The following is a 27,319-nucleotide window of genomic DNA, read 5'->3' on the forward strand; positions in this document are numbered from 1 at the left end:
GCCGCGTGAGCGGGTCGCTCCTCTGCGGGCTCAAGGTGTGGCGCAGCGTGGTGCTCTCATTAGCGGCTCACGCATTAGCGCTGTGATTACTGCTGGGGGGGGGGGGGGGGAGCGGCGCCTTTTAGCATTCTGCAGGTGCCGTCTAGCGCTAGCGGTGCGGCGCCGCGCACTCTCCCGCCTACTTAGCATTCCTTTAGCGGGGCGCCTGATTTGAGGCAAAACAATCCTGAGAGGGGAGGAGGAGGAGGAGGAGGAGGAGGAGGAAGGAGTCTGAATGGACAGCAGGACGGAGCGCTGGCTTCCCAAAAGCAGCGCGTTTGAAGGACGGCATTCTTCAGCAAGCCCAAACACAGAGTGATGTAAGAAATCACGGCTGCCTGCGCTCAGCAAGCTGCTTCTCCCCGGAGCGCGAGCGGCGCAGATGGACGGGAATAAATCACACCTGTCACTCAAAGCACCCACAGCCATAAGGAGCGGACGAGTAGCAGCAGACTAAACACACACACACACACACACACACACAGGCACACAATCACACACACACACAGACACACACACGCACACACATGCACACACACACACGCACACACGGCACGCAGCACAGTCGTGACACTACTCTGGCCTGCGGCCACGTTCTGGCGCAGGCGGCCGAACAGAAACAGCCGAAAACATCACCTGGGGCTCCCCCCCACCCCTCAGCGCCAGGTCAGACCGAAGAGCATCTTCAACAGAACACACAAAAAAAAACGTTTTTCAGGATGTCTTGTGGCACGGAACTCTGGAGCAGAATACACACACACACACACACGCCGCGCGGCACAAAGCTCGGTCAGCCACCGTGGCTAATCGCAATTTGATTTGCAAAAGGTACCAAACAAAGAGTCACCGCTGCCATGAAGAAGAAAAAAACTAGCTGAAAAGCAGGGGAACTGCTGAATCAACAGAGCCAGACAAACACGCATCACGAGGCCGATGACCAGACACGCACGCCTGCCTTTGATATGGGGGGTAAGGGGGGGGGGGGGGGTTTAATTAATGGCAATATTTGCCCTTGGCTATCTTTTCCTTTACAAACACAGTTTGGCAGGTTCATCAATCACTAACACAACCTAGCCGAACTGGGTTTTTGAAGAAAAAGTCAGCCGCTTGCATTTCCTCTAAAGTCAAAGATAAATCTGCCATCGATTCCCTTCAACCCGATCTCGAGCACACAAATACAGGCACTTAGCCTCGTCGGGTTTTATGGGGGGGGGGGGGGGGGGGGGGGAGACTGATGAAAGTGGAGACGGGGAACACGGGGGAGTTTCCCTCCGAAACCGCTCTCCTCGGGACCCGCTCTGCGTTGTAACTACAGACGAGGCCGGAGAGAAAGCTAGCGCGCCGCTACAAACGTGAGCGTCGGGAAAGAGCGTCCCCGCTCGCGCTCTTTCTGTCAAACTCGTTACCAAACGAACAATTAAAGCCGCCAGCGAAACCATTAATGTGACGGCTCTCGACAGCCTTGTCATGTTTCGACCGTTCCCCAGAACAACGCGACAAAGAGGCGATCGGCAGCGACTGCGAGGAGTGCGCTCGTTTTTTTGTTTTTTTCGGTGTGCGTGTCATTGAGTCCCATCAGTTATATCATAGCTCATTAAAGAGGAGAGCGTAGAAAGACTCTAAAAGCCATTATGAAGATAATGAGACAGCAGTTTGGAAGAGATCGCCCGAGCCAACCCCCTTATGCCTATTCACTCCTTAACAACAGGCCTCACCAAATCATCCCATTACATCACCTTTTTTTTTTTTTTTTTTTTTTGCAGAATTTTCATGTGAATTGATTCTAAGTGCCCAGGTAAGGGAAATCCCTGATTGATAGTGGAAATGAGGGGGTGGGGAGATGGGGGGGCGGTCGATTTATTTTCCCATCAAAGCCAGCGAATACTCAAATGTTTACTCATTTAAAACAGCCACATCTACAGTACCAGCAATAGTGTCACGCAGTAATAGACACCCTCCTTGGTCTGAACTTACGAACATCGGCATACATTTACACTGGTCGCGAATGGGTGCACGCTAACTCACAGTGAGGACGTGCCGTAGCAGAAAGTGAAGGTCAAAGCACTTTTTCTACAGTGGGGGGGGGGGTGGGGGGGGCAGGATGCAGTATTTATGTGCGAAGGATAAGGCAAAACAACAGGTACTTTGTGTGTTTGACAGGGCCCTCAATTAACTGAACTTCACCCCTGAAAATAAATCAGGTATACTGAAAGAGCGAACCCAGGCCGCTGGATTTACCGAACAGCAGTGAAGAAGGGGAAATGAGGTCACTGGCTAAATTTCACTTCAATAAGAGAGGCCTTTTGTTTTATTATTAGGACAGCGTTAAAAAAAAGAACCAGAGATAAATTCCAGATGCGCTTCTGAAACAGTCTAGACGAGGCACAGCGGATACACAGATCCCCACCGTGAAGCACCTGTCAGCAGCATGTAGCATTTTCTAAAAGGTGCGCCAACCAGCAAATCCTCCTTCTGTTTACATGTGGCTCAGTGATCAGACTTACATCATATGCGGCTTAAGCTGAAAATAACACACACACACACATACACACACACACACACGCACACACAAACACGCGCGCACACACACACACACACACACAATGGGAATCGGGAGGACACAGGACACACTGGAGATTCTAATGAAGGACTATTGATCTCACTTCATTACCATGGTGCTCACAGACTGTCCCGTGAATTCCTGATTCTCCTCCATCTAAAGCACACTCCAGTCCACATCCCACCGCTATCTGTACGAGTACTCCTAAAGCCTCCGACATGCCAATCGTCTCGTTCACAGGAAATACTTCCCGACCAATCCGGAGGAGGCCGGCTCAAGCGTTATTTGAAATGCAGGGAATCTCAGCGCAGGTTTAAGGCAGATCCAGCAGCGCAAAAGAGGAGAAGCACAGGAGAAACACAAAGCCTGGGCTCGCAGGACAGTCGCCGCTTGATCGGCTTAATACCGACGGTAAAATAACACCCTTTCTTTCAGCAACACAGGCTAAATATAAAGCGACCCTGCGCGCCCCACCACTGATACTGCATCGCTCGGTGTTGAACATTCCGCCTGGATTCCCATTCCACGGAAGCAGCTATTTATCCCATGTTCCCACGTGAAGATGTGGACAGAGAGTTCGCTTCATAATGATGCATAATTGCGACTGTCATTATGCCAATTATGTTCCATGATACCCTACATTTAGATAAGTTCTTATATAATGCACTTTTTAAACAACATTCTTTCATAAAAAGACATACAGTTTGCAATAGCACTGCAGTTCTGTCAGAACATGGCTGCTGGTTTTTCTTTAGCTATAGATGCACTCGAACACCAGGTTCCATTTTGCCTTCTTACAACTCTTTGTAGTCACACCAGTGGTCGAATAAACACAAAGATCAGAGGACTGTAAACGCGGTAACTCTGAAGGCAAGTGACGCTCAGTGTGTCATGCAGGCTTTTATAATCTGTGTTCACTCCTCGCTGGTTTTAACCACCAGTTTCAATCCATCAGAAAATCAAAGTGCATTTTTACATCCCCAGATACTTCCACATGGCATGGCTAAGCTGTGATACAACACCCACTGTACTGGCAGGGAAGAGAAGACTAGAGAACTTGACGGTTGAAGAAATGGTGCAGTTTCATTTATAGTTCGTTATTAATGCCCGTAATTCGAAAGGCTGGAGAAACAATGTATGAACATGAAAAACTGAAGCCGCTGCCTGCTCCGGTCACTCAGAGGCAAACATTTGAAAACGATTTCACTCTAATTCTCATCACGGGCGTGTGCTGGTTCTGCATATAGACACAGTCTGATGCTACAGTGCAGCAGTCTCACACAGAAGCACGTAGCGAGCATGACAGCACAGTATAGCATGTAACCCAGGGTGTGTGTGTGTGTGTGTACATGTGTGTGTTTGCGCACGTGTGAGCGTGTGCATGTACGTGTGCATGTGTGTGTTTGCGTGTATGTGCATGCGTGTGCATGTGTGTGTGTGCATGTGCATGTGTGTGTGTGTATGCATGCATACGCGTGTGCTTGCGTTCGTGTGTGCGTGTGCGTGTGTGTGCATGTGTGTGTGTATGCATGCATACGCGCGTGCTTGCGTTTGTGTGTGTGTGTGCGTGTGTATGAGTGCGAGACCGTTTCAGGGGAAGTCCTGAACCTCCACTAATGAGGGAGAATGTGAGCACATCGCTCATCAGAACTCATTACCACAGCCTCCGAACACAAGGCTCCGCTCCCACACAAGGCCCACTTTGTTAGCGGACATCACTGCAAGTGTGGCAAAGAGCACAGCGTTCAAAAGAAGGGAAAAAGAAAGGCAAAACCAACCAAAGAAACCAAACCATCCTTTAAATCCATAACTCGTCAAGCTGACAGCTGCCAACAGCCTACTCTATATATCACAATTAGTTTCAGAATTTTTTTTTTTTTTTTTTTAATCTCCCAATCCTCTCTCCCTTCTCAGAATGCCACACATTCAGTCTGCCAAAATGCTTGCCAGATAATTATTCGCAAACGCAACTTTAAGTATCTGGATGGCCTGCTAATTGGCAGAGGCGCAGTGTGTAGGCGAACAGGCTCAGAATCACAACTCAGGAGGGTTAAAACACGGGCAGAGGAATTAACTGCAGCCGTGAGCGTGACACTTAACCTGCACGCAAAATAACCAGTGAACTGTAAACAGGTGATGTGTAGGCATGTACACTGCCATACATGCATGCATTACATACAATGATTAATTCATAAACAAATTACAGGATGATGAGATGATAAGCCATGCTTGCCTCCACCTACATACTGTTCAATAATGACAGTCACACTATTTACAGTCTTGGAGACAGAGCAGCGTAGCTGTTCTCAGAGCTCCTGATTTCAAACCGTGATAAACCACACAGTTATGCCTCTTTTCGCATTTCAAAGGAAAGCACTGAAACGTTCAGCCTTGATCTCGTCTAAATGTTAGGATCATTATGCCTTCCTGGGGTAGCTTACACTGTATGTATAATTCACTGGTTAAATCTTCCACATCTTCTACACACACCATACAATGCGGCTTGCATGACGTGTACTGTACCACAACATCCAGTTTGCCTGTTATCCACAAATGTAGGCTGTAGGGTATAGGTATAGGTACAGGTAGTAGCTGTAGTAGTATCAGGAATAGTAGTACTAACAGTATTGCTAGTACTAGTAGCACTAGTACTAGTAGTAGTAGAAAACACTGTATAGATAGGCAGCCATTTTGCCCCAGAACACTCACCACACATTAACTTATGTGGAGAGGGAGGAAATGATTAAGCCAATTACACAGTGGTATGATTAGGGGGCCAGATTACCTTTCACCCCATTAAGTCAAGACAATCCAAAACTAAACTCATGCCAGGTCATTTACCATGGCAACTTTAATTTACCATGACAACTCCTAAGTATGCAGTTAAATGCTTAGCATACAAAGCTCTCTCACACTGCATTTCCTTTGTGGAATGCAGTAGAGAAAAAAAAGAAGACTTTCTGTATTTTAAGGGGGAAAATGTACCGTATCCTGATATGAAACCACGTGAACGGAGCCGAGAGCAGGACGTTGATTAAGAGCGAGGGGTCCTACCTCCAGGTCGTCGAGGGAGCGCGCGAGGCTGAGGCGTTTGGATCGTCCGAAGGACCGGCGACCGGAGGAGCGCTGGGTCAGGTGGGGGAAACCCAGGGCCAGACCCCCGAACCGGGAACCCTGCGGGCGGAGAACAGGCGCAGTCAGGCTCGCGTCTCACACACACACACACACAAACACACACACAGAGAGACACACACAGACACACACACACAGAGACACACACACACAGACACACACACAGAGACACACACACAGACACACACACACACACACACACACAGAGAGAGACACACACACACACTCACACACACACACACAGAGACACACACACACACACACACGCTGACTCACCACCTGCACTTACAGTAAGATCGCCTTCCTAGAAAGGCACTTCATCAATCCGACACATGGGCCAGCCGCTTAAGAGCATAGGAGTATCATAAAAGCCCATATTTTTTCCCCCCAAGCTTCTTATCAATGTTTGGATTGAGATTCATTTCCATGGAAAAAATAAATAAACAAAATAAAATCCAATACAAAATCAAGTGCCTTCAAGTGCCGTGCAAAAAGAAGTGCAAAAATCATATCCGCAGCCTATTGCACGTTCATAATAAAGCCCTTTCATGTTTTCTTCAAGGACCTCTGGGAAACCACTCAATCAATCAAAGTGGAAACGCCTCGCTGTGAAGACCTGGGGAAATCCTGGCTTTGAACATTTAACCACCGCCGGTTCATTTCAAAGGGTTTTTCTGCAGGCGACAACCGCTCCTGCTTGACACCCCATTTCTATTACCGGCCACCCAGAAACCCCCGGCAGTACGTGCCTTTATAATGGGATGTATACCAGGACTGGCAGTTTAGCAACAGCAAACGGGAGAAGCAGAGCTCTCTAATCTTTTATCTCAGGCATATTTCTAAAGCTGCAATTTTAGCGTTCGTCACCCTCTCGGCGTCCCCCTAATCACGCCGTCCTGCTTCCACGTGAAATGAGGATAATAAACATTTAGTTAGCAGCCCTGTTATTAAAAGGGTAGCTGAACCCTTATGGCTCGGAGTTGAAATGAAATTATTACCAGTAATTAGCCGAGGATCACATGAGTGACACGGTGTAATTTTCTTCTCCTTCCTGCTATAAATTGTCTTCTCTGAGCACAGATGCAAGCTAAACGCAGATTGGACTAATGGTCATTCTATGTATGACATTGTTTGCTTTTATTTTTTCGGGAAGGAATAAACAAATCTGGAGATAAAACCGCCAAAGTGCGTTGTCGTATGCCAATGCTTTACCATCTATCTGTATTTTGTATTCAGAATTAGAATTACTGCAGGTCTTCAGCATTTCAATGACATTTTAAGAACAAACAGATTTCCAAAATCATATTTTATGAATGCAAAAGTTGAAACTGCAGTTTTCCTAATATGGAAACCACATCACGCAAAGGTAGACCACGAAAACGGATTTAATTGAGACTTGAACCTGACGCGAGAGCGACCTTCAGTTAAACTAAAAAAATGATTTGACTGAGGACTTTGTTGGTTATTTGATTTCTTTCTATCTCCACGGCAGTCCATAATCAGATGCTCCTCGGTGTTGCTTGGAAACTGGGCGAATTCTGCGGCTGTAGGCGGCTCACGTGCCCCGCGTCTCCCCGACTAGCAACAGCAGGGCGGAGCTCGCCGAGTTTGTCAAGTTCATAAAGTTCGCTAATGAACCCGCATTTATCGGTCTGCTGCTGAACAGCCAGCGGTCCAAACAGGCTTCATTTTAACGGTCCAAACTCCAGGCGCAACGATAAAAAAACAGAGCACATTAGCTTACCTTTAATACTTTCCTCAGTGCCGTCAACTTCTCAAAAGCAGAGTAGGCTTGTGAGTTGCGTGCAAGTTGCATTTAAAACTGCTGTAAAATCAGCAGCAATATCACATAAATAGTACACACATTTTTGTTTTTAAATAAGTCGTACGTTAATTTTACAATATAACACGGTATTTTATTATAGTGCCCCGTGGGTTTGGACCGTAAAATCAGTGCCAAATATCACAAGTCAATGGTGGCGCAGGTTCGTCGTTTCTATAATAAAACGCAGCTGGAATTTTTTTTAAAAAATCTGCACACAATTGGAATGCTACCTGTGTTTCATATCCGATATGAAACACAGGTTGCATTTATCCAGAATAAATGACCCATTAGTTTCCTTTCCAATACAAAAACATTATTTCTGTTCTGTCGCAATCACATAACGGGATAAACCTGGAAGTATACATGGGATTATACTAAGTGTGCTGTAGAGGGGGGGAGGGGTGGAGTTAGGAGGATTCCAAGGGCCCTGACCGACAGGGGCCCTAAAAAAATGTTAGAACTGAATTTTTTGGGGTGGTCAGGCAGAATGAGAGATCTTTTCATGGGGCCCAAAATTCCTCCTGCTGTGATTTAAGCTGTGATGATCAGCCATCATGGATAAATTGATCTAAAGTTCTGTTCACACTGGAAGGATAATCTCAGCAAGGGATTTTTTAACACACGATGAATCGATCCCTGTACTACAGGAATTATGCATCAACACCAAAGGTACTTCTTATACATATTGGCTTTATTTTTAAAGGGAAGAAAACAAACCCTTCACATTTAAGTAATTTCATGAAATACATTTTTCAAATTATACTTTCTTCCACTCAGGAGTACAGGTGCACTTTTAAAGTCTCTCTCCCACTGCCATGCACCTTGTTACTCCAGTGAAGTGGCGACAGATATTTCTTCACGTAGGTGGACGGGACACAGACGAGGAGCTTATAATTATCTTCATCTGACAGTTTTGTCTACAATGAGTTAGCACTGTGTATAACCAAAATAGGTCTATTAAGGGGGAGGCTGGGTTGCTCATTCTGGTAATCACCCCATCTGGCACTGAATCCGTACCACGCCGGTGCAGACTGTGGCCGGCAACCCCACAGGGTAACCCAAAACTGGCTCCAGTGGTCCCTTCTCATGGTACCGTTTCAGTCGACTGGGATAACAGTGTGTCATTGCACACCAGCGACCCCTGCTGGTCGACCGGGCAACTGCAGGACACCAATTTGAACAGTCTCAACCGTGTTGAAATTTACAGAATGCAATACTTCACATCACAAAACGATCCCATCCACAGATAAAACCATACAATTCAAAGCTGTGGATAAAAGATGACAGAACTGCCGCTGAGTCCTGCAAGCCTACCTGCACAAGTTCTAGCTTTAGGAAACTGTGCAGTGGACAGAACAACCTTGTGACTTACATGGTCGAGCAGCACAAAGCTTTTTCCTGTGCGACGGGTCTAATATTCAAAGCGTCTGTTTGAACAGTCTCTCCCAGAAGTCACTCAAAGGGAACAGATGATGTCACGGCTCCTGCTCGGAGTTTATTGCGATTCTCGACTCCAGGGTTCGTCATGCATCAAGCGGCTCAATGATTAAGCTACCAGGAAATCCCAGAGTGCCGTGACACGCACCGTGCACGATGTAATACTCCTCTCCGCTTCACTTCACGTGGCCTTCTGATGAAATTCTCCATCGCGGAGTCACACATTTGCGTGGTGCTCTCACGTACACCGCAACAGATGTAAATCTAGTACGCAACGCAGTCGTGTCCTTCTGTCCTCCCTCAGAACCACATGTCATGCTAGGTCCAGATGTGTGAGCATCACAGGAGTTAAAATTAAAATGACCTTCAAACGGGGATGCTTGTTCACTGACGAGGACTGAGTTCAGCCCCTTAAGCAAAGGGCACACCAAACATGTGAGTGGGCCGTTGTTCTTGTAAGTATTACGTGACGTCAAAGGCCGAGTTCGCCTCACTGACTAATTCTACTAAAATGTACGTATGGTGTTGCATCTCGGTTTCTGATGCAGAATCCCCCAAACAAGAAAACTTCACTTGGGAGAGAGGAGGGGCAATCTATCCAACTATTTAGCTTGTAAAACAGAGACACCTAGTGACCAGTCAGAAGAATGACATACCTGTATGATCAAGAGCTCTTGTTTGACTATCAGGGAAGATTCTATGTAGCAGAAGCAGATATGATTCCATGACCCTTTTCACGTTCTGCCGGTTTAATGTAAAGCTACAGTTACTACTGTACGATTGTTAATACTGTAACAGCTGCCATTGTTTAATATAACTCTATAGCCACCACAGACTACTACTCCCTGTTGCAGTTATGATGACTCTCTTGGCACAACTGTCACTTGGTATGTTGGCCTCATGTCAGTCAGGTATATTACATATCAATGTTAAGATTAATATATAGCAGACAGTACACAGATATTATTTGTTGCTGGAAGACAAAAAGCATCAGCCTCCTCAACATGAATGAGACCAACTGCTCAACTTCATTCAAACCGTGCAGCGTGCGATCTCTCTGATGACCTTGGATGAATAGTTTAATTACACACCGAGTTACTAAACTGGACCGGCGGGGGCCGTGCACTGCCCACACAGGCCAGACCTCATCATCGGGACACCGTGCATCGTCCGGTTTCCCCACTCGGTTAAAAATAAAAGGAGAGAGAGAGATATGCCAGATATAACCTGCCATGCACGACAGTGACTAACAAATATCTCCTGCCCACAACCAAATTTTCAAACGCTGCTGCAACCACTTTAATTATCACGCATCGCCTCCTTCCAAAAATGCAACGCGCCTTCTGAGTCACGATGTATGCTTCAGAGGTACCCAGGAATGGAACGAAATGTAAATCGGGAATCCAGAGGAGTACTGTACGTTTCGTTAACTATAGGCTACTTCCATTCCTGGTTGCCGGGCAACTTTCAAAGGAGGCAGAATACGGCCTATCATGACGGTTGTTTTCACCACATATGAAGCTGGTATTGATCATTTTCTCCATGTAATCCCTGAACTGTGTTTCTGGAGGTCAGCACCCAGTCGGTCTTAACCAAGTTAAGTGAAACATACTTCCATCAAAACTAGATGTGCTGATGTCATTCAATTTGCTTTCTATTTCAATAAAGTTTACACTATTCGTACAAATTTATAAGTTCATAAACCCAGACAGATATATAATTGTGCACTGCATGCGATACAATAACCTGGATCAGATAAAATCTCTCATTCGTGTGTGGACTGAACCGAACCAAAGCCAGACATTTTCAGAAGTCTATCTGAAAATGGGAAGGCTCTTAATCCAGGAGATCGCTTGAACCGTCCACCAGAAACCTCTCCACAGATCTCCCAGAGAGAGAGGGACAGGGAGGTCGGGAATCCTGGGATGTGTGCGTGTGTGTGTGCAAGTGTGTGTGTGTGTGCATGAGAAACAGGCTAAATTACATTAAGAGCCTTCTAAATATTGAATGTCCCACAATAAGACACTCTAAACTAGGGAGCCTCTTTGGATGCATTTCCATGCGGGGGGGGGGGGGGACCATTCCCCAATACATTCATAATACTGCCCAGACCTGCCATTTTCAGCAAGAGATTTCTGTTAAGACCCTTTAAACAGGCAGCAGATTACAAACATGATGCAAGCTGAAGTCACAGTGCAGCTCTGATACAGAACCTGCCATGTTTTCCCTTAAACACCAGAGTCAGTCACCCCCAGTATTCACAGGTAAGTCTGGCCCTGAAGTACAGTCAAGGAAATTCGAACAAACGTGCCACATTTTAAATGAAGATCAACAAAGGAAAATAAAACTATTCAGATTGTGTGATATTAATTAGCATATCCTTCAGCTAGATGTGAGTTTGCCGTGTGTAAACAGCTCTGTGAAAACTGCTTGTTGATCTGCTCTTTCCTGTACCACTTCCCTTCCTTGCATTGTGTAGGTCTCTGGGCAACTCTATTTTAAGAAAAGCCACAGGCACTAATAAAACTATGCAACAATAAGCCTGTAAACAGACATCAAAGATGGCATATGCACAACACACCAAGATTCCGATTAATCGTCACAACGTCATTTACATCAGTCCACCACCAATGATCCCCTTTCAATGCAACCAATGTTTTCCTTCAAAATCTTCAGTAATGGGGTGTTGCCATGCCCACAGAGTTCATTTGGGTAACCCCCCCTAATAAACTAGTGGGATAGCAGGATCATTTCCATTAGTGAGATGGACGGTTTCCTGATGCCGTCACAGTTAGCAAACAGAGCAGCGCAAACAGTGCGGTCACCCTGGGAGGTAATCAGCTGACATCCCAGCATGTTAAAACATCTTTAAACCTGTCGGAGGCACACCTCTGAAGATCAGTCCTGCGGTTTTAAAAAAGTTTATTTGCAAGTACCGCACAATGTGTGGGAGCCTGATGCTATAAAAAGAGAGGTTTGGTCACAAGAATAACATCAGGGTAAAAGTGACGCGAAGAGAAAATATGCAATGCTTTATTTATCGGTGTGAGGTTGAGGGCAAAGCAGTTATTTCTGTGCATTACTGAATAGCAATCTAACGGCTAACGGCTAAGTGTCATAAGCTTCAGCACGCAAGCTATACGTTAATAAACGATGGTGTCCCTTACCTTTTTCTCTCTGTCTTTGCCCCGTTTCCCACTCTTCTGGTCGGCGAACGCCTCCTCCGCAGAAAGCAGCTTCTTGGCCCACTCGTCCTTGTGGGAGCCGAGCCTGGACGGCCGGGCGATCTCCCCCGCGGCGCGGTACCGGTCCGCGGGGATCTTGCTCATGGGGGGGGGCAGGGTGCTGCAGTTGGCGCTGGACCAGCCGTCGGTGGACTCGGCGTAGGACTCCTGGTCGCTGGCGTTGCCGTGCCGCCAGTCCTGCAGGACGTGGACGGGGAGCCAGCGCTGGCCGCCGCCGTGCGCCGCGCCCGAGACGCCCGCCGCTTTGCCGTTCGGGTAGTGAGGGTGCCGGGGCGGGACGGGCACCTCCATCCGGGCGCAGGGGCCCAGGGGCCGGCCGGAGAGCAGAGGGGGCGGGTCGGGGTGGGACAGCTCCGGCAGGTGGAACTTCCCCTCCTGCTCGTAGCGGTAGCCGTTGCGGAGCGCGGCGGCCTGGCCGGCGCTCCGGGCCTGCGTGCCCTCCCACGGGCCGCCGGGGACGTGGCGTCCCGACCCGCCGCCCAGGTCCACCAGCAGGACCCGGCTGCTCTTCTCCTCCGGCAGGAAGTTGCCGATGCCGCTGTCGCTGTTGCTGCTGGTGCTGTGGTTCTGCTGCGCGTCCAGGTCCCCGTCGGCGAAGGCCCGCGCCCTCACGCCCTCGATGGACTCCCCCATGTCCCGGTACAGCACCGACACGAACTGCAGCAGCGGCTGGGACATGGGGGGGAACTCCAGGCACCCGTCGGTGTCCGGGTCGGGGGTGCAGTCGAAGCCGAAGCGCCGGGCCACGCCCTGGTGGACCGCGTGGGGACACAGGTCCGGGTCCACGATGAAGACGTGGCAGGAAGTCCTCAGCCCGCCCCCCTCCTCGTCCTCCTCCTCCTCCTCCCCCGCCGCCCGCGCCAGCCCGCCGTCGTCGGGCACCTGCATGGTGACCAGGCCGAAGAAGCGGCGGTCGTCGGGGCACATGGCGCTGAAGGCCAGCTTCTCGGCTGGGTAGGTGGCCAGGACGGCGCCGCGGTCGCTCCACAGCTGGACGCAGTCGTGCATGACCTTCATCATCACCAGCGAGTGGACGCGCTGCTCGGCCCGCAGGCGCCGCATGCAGCCGCGGATGGCCTGCAGGCTGTCGCTCTCCAGGTTGGCCCCCGCCGACGCCAGCTCGATGGAGCCCAGGTAGCCCACGATCATGCCCACGTTCAGGACGCTGGCGTCCAGCGCGAAGTCCTCCTGGTTCTCGAAGGCGCCCTCGAAGGCGCCGGCGAACGCAGAGTCGTCGTTCAGGACTTTGGCCATCTCCTCCTCCGAGAGCAGGTCCGGGTGGCTCTTGGCGCTGCAGCTCCTGGCCCGGCAGGGGAAGTCGGGCTCGGACAGCGGCCTGGGCTTGGCGGGCGCGGCCCTCTCCAGGCTCCCGGAGGAGTGGCTGGAGTTATCGAAGATCATGTTGAAGATGCCCCCCGACTGCATCTCCGCGACGACCCTCTCCGCCCGGTTGATCCCCAGGGTCTTGGAGTCCATCTTGGGCTTGAGCCAGTAGCTCTTGGTTTCGTGGAAACCGAACTCCTCGTCGCTGGAGCAGGAGTCCCGGTGGGGGCTGCCTTCCGCGATGACCAAATGCAGGACGCCCGAGCACCGGCCAATCAGCTTCACCACGTCCTCATGGGACGCCTTGGACACGTTGACGTCGTTCACGCTCAGGATCTGATCTCCTGACTTCAGACCCACGTAGTCAGCGGGGCTGCCTTTCAGAATGCTGCCCAAAAGACAGGGAGCCTGTCCGCACAGGGTGAACCCGTACCCCGACCTCCCTCGCGCCACCTCTAAAGTCCTGATCCGGGCCACAGAATGCAAATTGAGGCGCTTCCTCGCACTCTCAGCCTGCCGGAACATTTTTCACTTCTCACTTCTAAACAAGGGTTTCACAAATGCTGAGAACAATTAGAACTAAACGCAGCACGTGAAAGTCGCCATTCTTTTAGAGCCGACACCAATAAAGTTTACAGCCATCCTGGCACTGGAAAGTGGAGTTCACAGGGTACCTTTAAAAAACACAAAAAAGTGCAGATTACAACAGTATCCATGACAATGATCACAACTACTAAATCACATACACATTCTGAACAATTATAGTGAATAACACTGCTACTACATTATTACAAAACCGGTAAACACAAAGCTAATAACCTGCCAAACCTGCAAAGGCATATTACCTTTCATTATTATTATTATTGTTATTATTATTACACATCCCGTTTCAATTTGCAAGCAATTGGGCAAATGTGGGATAATGTGCACAGAAAAACGCAATTTGTAAACACTATAAATGCAGCCTATAGGCAGCAGTTTAAAAACCTACAGATAAGGCTTCGTTATAAATACAACGTCACAAAGGTCATTCTGCAAATATACTTCTTCTGGGGCATAACTGAAAAGATGACAGCAGCTGACTGCCAACTGTAATTGCGCCCTATAGCACGCGCAGCAAATTGTTGTAGTTTGCATCCGAACCTAACTTGTTGTAAGTAGCGCTCATCAAGTCACGTTGCAAGGTTCAACATCATGCAAACGTTAAAGTCAATTAGCTATATCTAGGACGGGACCCAACGATCACACCTGCTACCAACACACCAACTGCCATACAACAATCCTCTGTCCAATTCCAAACTACCAAATGTTAAACTTAAGTTGCCAACTGAACAAGGAGACAAGCCAAATAGCTTGTGTTCTACGTATTCTATTGCAACTTCGTTCCTTATTAGCAACTCGTGAGACTGTTATAAACAAATATTAAGTGCATCACTTCTTGGAACACCAATTCAGCCAGGACAAATTATAGCTGGCGCTAGCTGAAGTTAGCTACTATATATTTATTGTTTTCAAACTAATTATTCTTGCGACTACGTCTTACGATCGAGTAAAGATTAAACACAATAGTTAAATTAGACAGGTAGTGTTATAACTTCGTCAGTAATTAAAAAAATAGCAAGCGATTGAAAGTTTTTGATACTTTGGCTGGCTAGCTTACAAGTTGCCAACAAGCCAGCTGAACATTTCTATTCTTGCTAAGTTAGCAAAATGCTATGTAGCCTAAACCGTTAACTAACTCGAAAATAGGTCTTAACATAGGTCTTACCCCATAAGTGCAAATCCATTCAAGTTTGGTAAAATTAAGCAATCCTTTGCAAATATAGCTAGGTAGTAATAGTCAATATAAACTATTTTATACACTTCTGACTAACTTTATCCCCTGTAACTCTGAAATCCATATTTAACTTATCCCACTGTGATTCCAGAGTTTGAGTGCGTCTCCCCGCCTCCATTTTCATCCCATTGTTGGAATCACAGCGTCACCCTTAGTAACCATGACATCGCTAGTGTTCCATTCGTTCTCTGGGCCGTCATTCACATTTGACGTGTATCTATTGTTCGCCGTGTAACCGAAATGAAATGCCAGCTGGATAGCTGGGGAAGCTTACTAGCTTAGTGCTCTGTGGAAACCGTTAATGTCAGTAGCGTGGAGAGAATGCTCATGACTAGCTAATGTAATGCAACTTTCCTGATACAACTGACCGCAAGGCACAATTGATGGCCATAATATAGTCTACTTTCTACGTGTCACCAACGATTCAAATTGGCTGGCTTGCTACCTATCCAATTTACAAGCTCATGTGTTGTGCATATTTTAAGTTAGGCTACATGCAGTTCGCTGGCTAGCTAACTAGACAATTTGATAGTGTACCATATGGTTAAATATGAACTGGAGAGGTAGTAGGTAATCCACACTGTTTGGAAGAATTTTCGACTTGTCTACTAATGTGTTAGCTACCCTTTACTGTCTTGCATGTGCATTCAAACAAGAACCAGCCCATCTGCCTAAACTTTACGTTTCTTTTCTTTTTTTCGGCAACTTTGTAGCTCATTACACGTCTACATATTGCTGCAATGTATAAGCACGCTGATCTGTGAAATATGTTTGTACGGCACTGATGTTAAAGTATACTGCACGGCCTGCAGAATAATTATTCCGCTCTTTGGTTGCCCTGGGCGCTAATTTTATCCATAGTAAACAAAGAGCCAACAAGTGGGCATAGTGCAATAACGGCTACACGCTGCAGTCACATGACCACTGTTGCCAAAGATACGGAGAAAACAAGTCTGTTCTCCATGTTTTCCCGTTGGGAGTGGCAGGCACCGTGCTTTAACTCTACATAACATCTGCTATAGCTATTCTGTTTAATGGCCCAAAGAATGAAAACATTTTTTACCTTATAAATAGTGTGATAGAGATTTGCAAGAACATGCATGCAAGTTTCATTAAAGCTTAGTAAATCCTTTGGTAATTCATTTAGGAGCAAAGCTACATTTTCTCTTTGCCTGTGAAAATCTGCTTTGTCTTCCTCCATCCCGGTTGACTGTGAAATGTAAAGCGATTTTGCTTGATTTATGAAAAGAATCTCTGGATGAACAATTCCCTCAGGAGAGGTGTTCTTTTCGGTCTGAAACATAACTTAATATTTCACTTTTCCTGCCTGAAGTGATATAGGTCATTTTTTAGTTACATTATATTAAGATTACATTATAAACAGATTTCCCTATCACAATGCAGAATATTATTATTTTTTTAAACTCTAATTCTTTTTCTTTCTTTCTTGTTATTTTAACAAATATTTTGTTTCCTTAAAAGTCTTGGATAATGCACCTACTGAGAGTGCAGTCCAAATCTCAGAGTGAATACAGAACGTGTGTAGATGGAAACAAATGGATGATAAGCCATTTCCAATAAAATTGAGAAACCTTTGTTTTTTAAGTCAGGGCATTATAATCTCATAAATGTGTCATATAGTGTAACCTGTCTTCAACTGTAAAAACAGAACGCAGAGGCGATGACACAACAAGGACTTGTTGCGTTCATATTGATTTTATATGGACATTCTGACATGTTGCTATTCAAACACATCCAGAATTGATCAGAATTCCTACTGGTCTTACATGCTCAAGGGTAATATCAACCTCCAAGAATTCAGAAATGAACGAATGCGTTTGGTATATTTTCGGCTACATTAAAAAAAAAACAATTAAAAAAAAAGATATATATCACTGGACACACGGCAGAGTTCTTGGCAGTTCCTTTGTTTTGCCTCCAGGCTTGGGCAGTGACGGCCCTCTCATGCCTGTCCGTGGCCCGGCTCCTTGATCCCGGCGGCCGGCCAGGCGGCGGGCTGGACGGGCGGGGAGATCATCTTCTCCAGCAGGTTCATCATGCGCTCCTGCAGCTGCAGGCTCTGCACCTGCAGGAAGTTCTGCTGGTGCATGACCCGCCGCACCTCCCGGCAGGTCTCCTCCACCGCCCGGCTCACCTTCCGCTGCTCCTGCAGCATGGCCTCCATCACCTTCAGCTTCTTCTTCTTCAGGCTCGACCGCAGCACCCTCTTCCTCTTCACCGCCACCGGCTGCGACCTGCGGTGGGCGCGCTCAGTTAAAGGCCTGGCGTCAACACCTAAATTGCTTCCGCACGCTCGGTCTGCCCACGATGCATGCAGTCATTGAGTAAAGTCACAGGGTGCAACGGCAAAAGGTACAAAATAATTATTTCAGGATGAGCAATTGGTTCATCTAAGTTCTAGCACACAGACAGTGGCTCCATTCGATCTAAAATTTAACTTCTGATTGGCAGCTAAATACGTACTTGCAGTGGTGACTGGTTAAAATATAAATGTTAGTTACACAAGAAAAGCATTCTCCAAACCACCAAAACAAAATCCTCTTACTGTAGGCAGTATAACAACTGTATAGCTTTTAGAACAGAAACCTTGTTAAGCCTCTGTAAATGTCAACTAAATAAAACAGGCTTAATATCATAGTTTTGTTTCTTTTTGTTTTTTATGCATAAAATCACTTTTAAAAATCATGATGCTATGACAAGTCATTACTGGGCTGTGCATATGCACTGTGTCTATGCATGCATTTGCAACTATAACATTAGCTGTGTACAAACCCATCCATCATGTCCTTCTTTCAATCATATTGTGAAGCACAAGCTCATAAACGTGTTCTGTACTCAATCAAAATATTAGCCATTGCTCATACTATGAAAACAAATGTATTAATATCAATTAAAAACCATAGGTTAAAGAAAGTAACTGCTGGTGAAATCTGCATTGGAATGCTGCAAATCCAGTGTTCCTGAGACTGAGTGGGTAAAGTATGCTTTTGATGTTTATGAATCCCAGCTAGTCCCACCCGCTAGTCGTCCCCCCCCCCCCCCCCCAGGAGCGAGAGGCATTCTTTGGTAATTAGCGTTCCGGCTCGAGCTCCGCTACCTGGACTCCTGGGACTGCAGGCTGCCCGAGGTCTCCGAACCCTCCGCCTCCTCCTGCCGCTCCCGCTCGTCGGAGGAGCCCGTGTACTCCGGCAGGAGGCCCGTGGGGGAGGTGGCGGGGAGCGAGGGGGAGGCCTCCGTGTGGGACGTGGAGGGGCCCGACTGCTGGAAGTCGAAGGCGTGCTGCCTGCCGGGGTCCGGGACCTTGGACAGGATTTTATCGATGGCCTTGAAGAAGGGCCACTCCGGCAGGGAAGACCCTCCGTTGCTCATGCACTTCATCTTCCTGTGGGGGGGGCAGGAGGGGCGGGGGGATCAGGGGGGAGGGGTGGGGTTGGGAGAAAAAAGAGTGCCTTTCACAAACAGCCGTTTTAAGTCTTGCTTTTTTCAGAAGAAAAAAAAAGGAATTTTTCTTGACACTCAGTATCAGGTTCTTGCCCATTTTGGCAAATTAAAATTACTTGAGTCAAAATGAAAAATCCAATCCACATGCGAGGCACAACTATGACAGGCTGCTGGGGACATGCAGGGAACAGGATTTTGTAAACACACGTTCTGGAGAGTTCCTGTAAACATGCACTAAAGGAACTGCTTAAGAGTTGGTCATGGAGTGTCATCAGAGAACCAAAAGTAAGCATTCCGGTTTGTCCAGGCAAGCATGGAAACTCCACAGTCATTGCATTGTCACATTCCTGGAGGCACATGGCTCTTGTACGTGAAATTAAGGAGCACAACTTGTACGCATCCATCCGGTTCTCTCTCAAATATGCACACTCATGCAACACCAAAGCAAATTCAAAAATAAAATAAAAAATGTCTTACACTTGCCTGTACTGGAAAGTCATGTTGGTAATTTTCATCTTTATCTCTTCCCTGTGGCGATGTTCGCCAGTGAGCTCGTAGAACCTCTTGGCCATCTTTTCGTAAATTTTGGCGTTCCTCTTGGCCTTCCGGAGCTCGGTGACGTACTCCTCCCACACGTAGACCAGCCCCTTCATCTCCGAGTCCGTCCAGTTCCTGGCTCTCCTGTGCTTCTCGCTCTGGCCCGGAACAATGTAGCTGTAGCATTCGTCCGCAGCCATGTTTTATATCTTTTTTTTATTTTTAAAAACACACAAAATCTGAGTATCTTGTGAAAAGCAGGGTCAGAAAGGGAAAGAAAATGAGGGAAAACCCTTTTTTTCTGAAAGGCCCTGTCTGGTCGGAGGCCTGTGGGTTCCACGGCCGGCTGTGTGTGGGGGAGAAACAGCAGCCGTGGCAGCAGCGCAGCCTTGCACTCGCAGCGCAGTTAAGAGGCCTGGAAATGGGGCCTAGGGCTGGAAAGGGATCCGGTTAAAAGCTTTTAAGTGGGGAAGTTCGTCACTGTGATGTCAAGTTGCCTTGGCAACCACGCACGAGTGCGCTCTCTCTCTCTCTCTCTCCCTCTCTTACACGCCTGCTCACGCTGTCTGTCCCTCCCCCGCCCCCTTCCCCTCCCCCACCTCTCACTCTCTCTCTCTCTCTCTCTCTCTTTCTCTTCACAGCTCAGTAACAAAAAGCTTTTAGCTGAAAGGCAGTAAAGTAGGCCAGAGTTGACAGCTAATCACGATTTAAAATATTAACTGAAGAGGTGCAGGAGCGTGGGCGATTCCGTTTCCTTGACAACAAGCTTTTGTCCCGGGCTCTCATCCAATATCTAATGGCATTTAAAAGCTTTCAATGCAAAGCAGCGGGGGTGGGAGGGGGCAGGGCTTTTCAATGTAATTCAACCCCTCTGGAGAAAATGCTGTTTTCTACAGAGGAAATGTTGAAGGCAATGTTTAACAGGATGAAATGTGAACCGCCCACACTGGCTGACAGCAATTTCACCAAGGGTCCTATAAAGACATTAGGGGCATTTCAAAGCTCAACGTCTCCTCTGTGATTACCAAAGTACTGCACCATGGCAGTCAGATAAACAGTTAGTATTATGAAGAAAAAAAAAAAACCTCTGGATACTTCCTACTCCGTGTGTTTAATTGCAAATATGCCAAAGCATGCCACAGAGGACACATTTACCATGGAATGCCAGGATGACAGAACATTCTGAGGAGGTCAGTTGTGTGCAAGGCATGAGGAGGAGAGGATCTGAGGCGATTCTATAAGAGGGTGTAATTTTCTGATGCAAGCACAAAAAAGGTACGGAACCAAAAAAAAAAAAAAAAAATCAATTTCATGACCCAAAACTCTGCTTTATTTGGACTGCATTCATTTTAACCCATTATCACACAGACGTGAATGATTGTAGGCCATCATTATTGTTCAGGAGTGGCTTTCTTGTGGCTGAATATTATGTTTGGAAAAAATATATTATTTGTATTCCCTCAGTCTCTATCGCCCAGTGCCATAGAAACAAAGACTACAAGGAGTGACATCACACCCACCCCCACCCTCACTCCCCTCTCACCTTCATCCTGTGTGCAGTGAGGCATACCGCAGGCCAGGGATGATGAGGCAAAACCGGTTTGTGAATTTCCAGTGCATTTCATGTGTATCACAGGGAGACGCTAACAAGCTAACAGTGGCCAGTGTATGCATTCAGCACTGTTATTTCCTGCTACACAGGGCACAAAAGCACTGGGCTGCAACCGCAGCATACAAAATTACGCCAGCCCACAACCTGAACGCCGTTAAATGAATTTAAAACAAACGCAGGCCAAAGGCTTTTGTTTAAACGTTCCAAAACAGATATTGCCAACGAAGCAGAGAAACTACTGGTCCATTTGCCCCTGAACACAGAGCAATGACCGAAATGCAGAAAGGCCCTGGAACTTAAACACATTCCTTAAGCAACAGTCCACCCAGTGTTCAGGCTAAACTGCTTAACAGCTCTCCTGCTGAGAGAAGACAGTGGGCCCCTCATTCACTGGGTGGAGTCATTTGGATTTAAACCTGTAGCACCTTCAACCAAACACCATTCCAGATCCCTCAGGGCTACACAGACAGCACTAATTAATGATTGGTGTATCAAGTCCATCATGGGAAACGAGAAAGGTATAAGAAGGGTCGCAAGCAATGCAAACAGCACTGCTGCAATGAAATCACTGGAAAACTATTTTACTCAACGTGTCCACAAGTCAGGTGTGTCAAATTCACATATTAAATTCACGATCCCCTTCGACAGTTCTTTGGGATCTTGGGTAAAATGATCTGCATTCTCTTTCGAAAACATTTAGAGTAAATGAAGGTTGGTTCGCTGGCTTTGTGTTAGACCACAGGAGAAATTACACAATTATTTTAAAGCACTCCTGTTCAGTTCAAAAGCTCGGTTAAATGGATATTTCTGACCTCAGCAGAGAGTTTCATTAAAAACACGCCATTCTTTTCCTGTGTGATGAGACCCTGACCTTGAAGTGATAGCTCTTCAGTGTAATTTTCTACCATTATGCATATTTTCAAGCTCTTAAAATGAGTAACACTGTATTCAGATTATAAAAGGGACAAGCACATTCAAACAATCCAGACAAGTAATTGGATTCACTCAAATGAAGCGACACACTGCCACTAAAATGTTACAGGCAAACTATATTCCTTAATAATGAATAACCATATTAATTACTCATAAATCTCCCTAAAATCTATTTATCTGTCATGTGTGAATGCTCATGATTAGCAAGAAAATTTAGTAAATATGAAATACAAAGAAAAATAAGTTGTTTTGTAGAGGCCCCACTTTTTGGGATTTTGGGTCCAGCTCTCAGCAGGGGGAATTCTGGGTCGATTGGGCCAATACGTGTACAGCAGTAGCGTGAAAATGAACCTCTGAGGCGATATATGCAGACCACCCTTGCATTGGGTAACGTTTCAACACAACAGCCACCAACACCAACACACCGGTGGAGCACAACTGTCCATTTATTGTGTAAATACATCACGTTGACTGGTACGGCAAACAAATCGGTTACATTACATCGCTGTTGTAAAAGGAACTGTGCCCATGAGGTAATGCTAATGGTTTGCCTTGGATAGTTGCGAGATGGGGGCGTGTCGGACTACCGGACATTTTGACAGAGTGTAAACACCACTTAATGGCAGAAATGACCTGGGCCTGTACTCCTATGGAATTTCAGAGCAGGTACAGCTGATCTGGGATCAGTTCAGCCTTCCAGCTCAAAATGGCTGGACAGGGGAAAAGCAGAGGTGCTCTGAGACAGTCACGTGAAAACAAGCCCAGGAGGAAGGTCATGGTCCAGCAGCACATCTGCTGAAGACGGGACATCGAAGCAAAGCAGGGGCCTCCTACTGAGTGAACGAACTAAAGTGCGATTTAAAGCTCTGAAACACCGGAAAATCAAACGGCCATGTTTTTATTTATTTATTTCATTTTTTTTTTTTTTTGATGAACTGGACCACTCTATCAACACTGTAGTGAGCGTGCTGGGTTTTTTTTTGTTTTGGTTACAATAGTCACTTCCTTCCCTTAGGACCATGGTGCTCCCTCAATCATGACCGCCTAGACGATAGTCTCTCTCACAAGACTGTTCCCAATGCTACCAAAAAAATAACTGTTTTAATTTAAAAGCAGACTATAGCATGCATCTGGATTCAATATACAAGAATAGTACATAGATTTTTTTTCATATACATATATATCATTCATTCTTTACTTCAAGATTTGTATTTACACATTTCATTTATGCATATCACTTCACTGGTGGCCACCCTTAAGATCTGCTCAGCGATTGTGATAGGGTCACCTGGGAGGTCTCGAGCTGTGCCACTGGGTCAGTTTATTCAGTAGTATTCTAACTGCTTCCTTCGGAAAATCAAGATGAGTGCAAATAAAAAGAAAAAAAGATTTCACACGGTATGCAAAAGGTGCCCAGCCCAGGCACTGTATGTGTAAATGGATGAGTGGCATTCTTAAAGAGTGGCCTTGCTCAGTTTTACAATTGTACATTCTGTACACGACACAGACGCGGGTTCAATAAAAGACACTTCCAGTCAGTATAATCACATCTTACGTCCTGAGAACGATGAGGGAAAGGAACGAAAACGGGCGTGAGAAGGTCAGTTGGGTGTGCGGGGTTTATCCCGGCTTCTTCAGACACGGGCACGCGTGGGCGAGCAGAGGAAATGACATCGCTGCGAGCAGAGGAAATGACATCGCTGCGAAAATCAACAGCCGACTCGCCAATCGCGTTCCGGCTGTGAGTTTCTCAGCCTTCGGAGAGCTGACCAATTGCGATGCTCTCACCTCAAAGCCAGTGTAAAACACTGTACTGTACGCGCGACACACACCCTTACTGCTCTGATTGCCGTGACGTTTCAGTAAATACGTTCCTCGATATTAAGCAGAAATGTAGTACAACCCAGCGGAACATGTCCATTAATTTGCAACAACAACAAAACAAAAAAAAAACATCTGGAAAGGACAGGTCCTCTTTTGCATTCGTGTCACGACGTCAGTCATGCCAGGGACCGTGTGCAAATTACGAGTTCATTAGTGTTTTTCTCTCCCGGTGCTGGGGGAGCTCTTATGCGTGAGGGTGCTTCAGCGTTTGGGCCCATGCAGGGGAACGGTTCGGGAGAAACGGGCGCGAGCAGATAAGGGTAAAAGTGTGAGAGAGAGTCCAGAGCGTTTGGGCTGCTCAAGGGCATCTCTGCAGTCTCAGGGGAGCTGGAGCAAGAGGGGCTTTGACACTCCTTTACAGGTACCTCAGGAGAGGGGACGTGAGCAGCTCTCCCTGCCTCTCACTCTCTCTCTCTGGCCCTCTCTCTCCCCCTCAGCCTCTCCATCTCCACCCCTCACCTCTGTCTCTCTCTTCCTCCATCTCTCATTCTCTTCCTTTCTCTCCCTCTCCATCGCTCTCATGCTCTCTCTCCCTCTCTCTCTGTCTCCGCCTTTCCCCCCTCACCCTCTCTCTACCCCTACCCTCCCCCCACTCTTTCTCTCTCTCCTCCCTCCCTCTCTCTCTCTCTCTCTGTCTCCCCCCCTCTCCCCCTCCAGCTCAGAAGGAGGTGACCAGGTGAATGGTCTGCAGGCAGCTCAGCAGTCTGTGGTAGGGGCTGCCGGGCGAGGCCACCACCTCGAAGACGGACTGGAAGGCGCGTCGGTCCAGCTCCTCGTCGATCTGGTGCCGGTAGAAGTCCATGGCCACCAGGCAGAACAGGTTGACGTCCACCAGGTCGGACTTCCCCATGCGACTGATCACGTGAGGCAGACTGGGGACAACCGGGTGAAGGAAAGCAAGGCGGAAACGCAGAACACGCAGAACATACAGAACACGCAGAACATACAGAACACGCAGAACATACAGAACACACGGAAACGCAGAACACGCAGAACACACAGAACATACAGAACACACGGAACATACAGAACACAGGCGGAAACGCAGAACACGCAGAACACGCAGAACACACGGAAACGCAGAACACGCAGAACACGCAGAACACACGGAAACGCAGAACACGCAGAACACGCAGAACATACAGAACACACGGAAACGCAGAACACGCAGAACACGCAGAACACACGGAAACGCAGAACACGCAGAACACGCAGAACATACAGAACATACAGAACACACGGAAACGCAGAACACGCAGAACACGCAGAACACGCAGAACACGCAGAACATACAGAACACGCAGAACACGCAGAACATACAGAACACGCAGAACACGCAGAACACGCAGAACACGCAGAACATACAGAACATACAGAACACACGGAACACACGCACTCCCGTCCACATAGAACCACAGTACCACCAGAGTGGAGGGGGGGGGGGGGGGGGAGGATACAGTGCAGAGATCCACTGGCTGGTGGAGGCGCTGACGAAGAAGCAGGACAGGCTCCACATCGCCATGGCGACAGGGGTCCTCTGGGTGAAGTTGGAGAGGGACAGCAGGACCCAGTCCCGCACCATGGAGGACTGCCCCGTGGCGTGCAGGGTCTGGAACACCTGGGGCAAAGGGAGGGTGGCGGGGGGTCATTCTCACATACCACACAAACATCTCACATACTACAGCATGCAGCTGTAGTACCTGTCCTGACTTCAACAGAAATCTAACAGCCCAGATCACTGACTTGCTGAGGGATGAGCATATCTATGTGGAGTTGGGTCAAATAAAGAAAGCACCATCTAAAAAAGCAGTGCTGGAAACCACAGTTGCAACAAAATGGGTGAAGAGTCCTGTATCACACCGCTCCCTCTTATTGTAACAGAAATGTAGTTTTGTCTAGTCAGCCGCTCCTGACTAACCTTGTAGACCACAGTAGCCATGAACTGCGGGTAGGGCTGCTGGTTGGACAGGAACTCCCCGATGACCTTGTTCATCACATCCTGTGGAGGGAAGAAGTCGTCCAGGAACTGGGGCAGGATTCGCGACACCACCCGCGCCTCGAACGGGAAACCCTTCCTGATCCTGAGCGAGGGAGAGAGTGAAGAAATGAGCAAGTTAATAAATGTGAGTGTGATTTATAAAATGTGTGAGTAAGTTTGTGAATGTGAGTGAGTGACTGAGTGAGTGACAGGGCTGGATTAGGATGGAGACGGGTGGGGGCAGTGACTCGTACCTGTCAAAGAGCACAGAGACCCGCTCCATGGCCACGATGACCGACTCGCTGTCAGGGGCGGTGAGGTCGGCGTCTGCGCCTCGTCCTGGACTGCACTTCTCCTTCCCTGAAGAGAGCAAACCGTCAAACCAGTACACGCCCAGACACACAGCGGCAGCCTGACACTAGCACAGAAACTAGTACAGATGCCAGTGCAGACGCTAGCTCAGACCCTAGCAGGAATGCTAGCTCAGACCCTAGCAGAGATGCAAGCTCAGACGCTAGCAGAGATGCTAGCACAGACGCTACCTCAGATGCTAGCGCAGAAGCTAGCACAGACGCTACCTCAGACGCTAGCACAGATGCTAGCACAGAAGCTAGCACAGATGCTAGTAGAGACGCTGGCACAGACACTAGCACAGATACTACCAAAGATGCTAGCTCAGTCGCTATCAGGGACTGCATTAGCCCCAGTGTGTGCGTGTGTGTGTGTGTGTGCGTGTGTGTGTGCAAGGTCACCTGTGTACATGCAGGTCAGCATTAGCCCCAGTGCGGCCATGGCTCGGTGGGGGCTGGGCATGTTGACCCGGTCCACGCTCAGCTTGACCAGCGCCTCCCCGTCCAGACGGGACAGCTGTTCGGACAGCAGGAGGCGCTCCAGCCCCCTCAGCACGCAGTGGTACACCACGGAGGGCGTGGCCTCCTCGCTCGCAGACAGCATCACGCCACATGTCTGCGGGGGACAGACAGGCTTCAGCCGCTAGCATCCCTTAGCTTTAGCATTAGCATTTACAGACAGCGCCAGCCATCTTTACTCCTGCTAACTCTTAAGAGCTGGACATGGTTAACTGCCTCAGATTTAAACAGCCTGATAAAGTCTTAGGATAAAACACAGCAATTCAAGCTTCTATAATAACCTACTAAAGCAATCATGTTTAGAGCTGTACAGGCTACTTCATTCTTTTTTGCCCGCTTTGCCGTTTGAGAGTCTTTTCACCCCTAACCTGATATTTTATTATCTCTAAAATAAAAGCCTCTTCTTGAAGTGCGCCTGCCCTGCTGTTAGAGAAGCCGCTGTAGGCCCCGCAGGTGAGTCACCCCCCTCCCCCCCCTCACCTGGATGATGCCGGCAGTGAACTCTGACCCCACGTCCAGCGGGTAGTTCTCCATCATGTAGAAGGCCACTGCGCACATCACCAGCACGTGCTGCTGGTTGTGCAGGTTCACACAGCTGGGCGAAACACATCGTCATACACACATCAAACTGCCCGTGAGAAATGTG

At 47.8% G+C, this 27,319-nt stretch overlaps 3 protein-coding genes across 11 annotated transcripts in view; all 3 read right to left on the minus strand.

Moving 5' to 3' along the window:
• Positions 1-15,508, minus strand: part of rgs12a (regulator of G protein signaling 12a) — a 63,763-nt gene extending 48,255 nt beyond the window's left edge. The window contains exons 1-3 of one of the 2 annotated variants that reach the window (XM_035425153.1): positions 15,330-15,506; positions 12,161-14,235; positions 5,654-5,773 (exon numbers count right to left, since the gene is read on the minus strand). In XM_035425153.1, the coding sequence (XP_035281044.1) occupies positions 5,654-5,773; positions 12,161-14,086 (2,046 nt within the window). In that variant the 5' untranslated portion in view covers positions 14,087-14,235; positions 15,330-15,506. Of the gene's footprint in view, positions 1-5,653; positions 5,774-12,160; positions 14,236-15,329 lie in introns of both variants that reach the window. The other variant, XM_035425154.1, reaches the window with a different exon arrangement.
• A 1,417-nt stretch (positions 15,509-16,925) lies between these two features.
• Positions 16,926-19,881, minus strand: msantd1 (Myb/SANT-like DNA-binding domain containing 1). Of its 2 annotated transcripts, none has more exons than XM_035425160.1 (3): positions 19,344-19,881; positions 18,517-18,801; positions 16,926-17,653 (listed from the first exon to the last, which is right to left on the minus strand). In XM_035425160.1, the coding sequence occupies exons 1-3, from the start codon at positions 19,595-19,597 to the stop codon at positions 17,362-17,364; spliced, it is 831 nt and encodes a 276-aa protein (XP_035281051.1). In that variant the 5' UTR covers positions 19,598-19,881; the 3' UTR covers positions 16,926-17,361. The 2 variants fall into 2 exon arrangements, with proteins under 2 accessions (XP_035281051.1, XP_035281050.1); XM_035425159.1 differs by having other exon boundaries at positions 19,338-19,881.
• Positions 19,882-24,461: 4,580 nt separating this feature from the next.
• LOC118232078 (huntingtin-like) overlaps positions 24,462-27,319 on the minus strand; it is a 40,539-nt gene continuing 37,681 nt past the window's right edge. For all 7 annotated transcript variants that reach the window (XM_035426654.1, XM_035426647.1, XM_035426650.1 and 4 more), the window contains 6 exons: positions 27,154-27,268; positions 26,557-26,770; positions 26,059-26,164; positions 25,745-25,907; positions 25,284-25,444; positions 24,462-24,698 (listed from right to left, as the gene is read on the minus strand). In XM_035426654.1, coding sequence (XP_035282545.1) covers positions 24,485-24,698; positions 25,284-25,444; positions 25,745-25,907; positions 26,059-26,164; positions 26,557-26,770; positions 27,154-27,268 — 973 coding nt within the window. In that variant the 3' untranslated portion in view covers positions 24,462-24,484. The remainder of the gene's footprint in view (positions 24,699-25,283; positions 25,445-25,744; positions 25,908-26,058; positions 26,165-26,556; positions 26,771-27,153; positions 27,269-27,319) is intronic.

Source organism: Anguilla anguilla, chromosome 7, assembly GCF_013347855.1.
Source record: "Anguilla anguilla isolate fAngAng1 chromosome 7, fAngAng1.pri, whole genome shotgun sequence".
NCBI classification, from domain to species: Eukaryota; Metazoa; Chordata; class Actinopteri; order Anguilliformes; family Anguillidae; genus Anguilla; species Anguilla anguilla.

Excerpts from the sequence above, each read along its gene's own strand:
- msantd1 (XM_035425159.1), bottom strand. The coding sequence starts at position 19,597 with ATGGCTGCGGACGAATGCTACAGCTACATTGTTCCGGGCCAGAGCGAG. Across the intron at positions 18,802-19,337 it reads ACTTTCCAGTACAGGCAAGT|GAAGATGAAGTGCATGAGCA; the intron begins GTAAGACATTTT and ends CCCCCCCCACAG. Across the intron at positions 17,654-18,516 it reads CTGCAGTCCCAGGAGTCCAG|GTCGCAGCCGGTGGCGGTGA; the intron begins GTAGCGGAGCTC and ends CGCCCACCGCAG.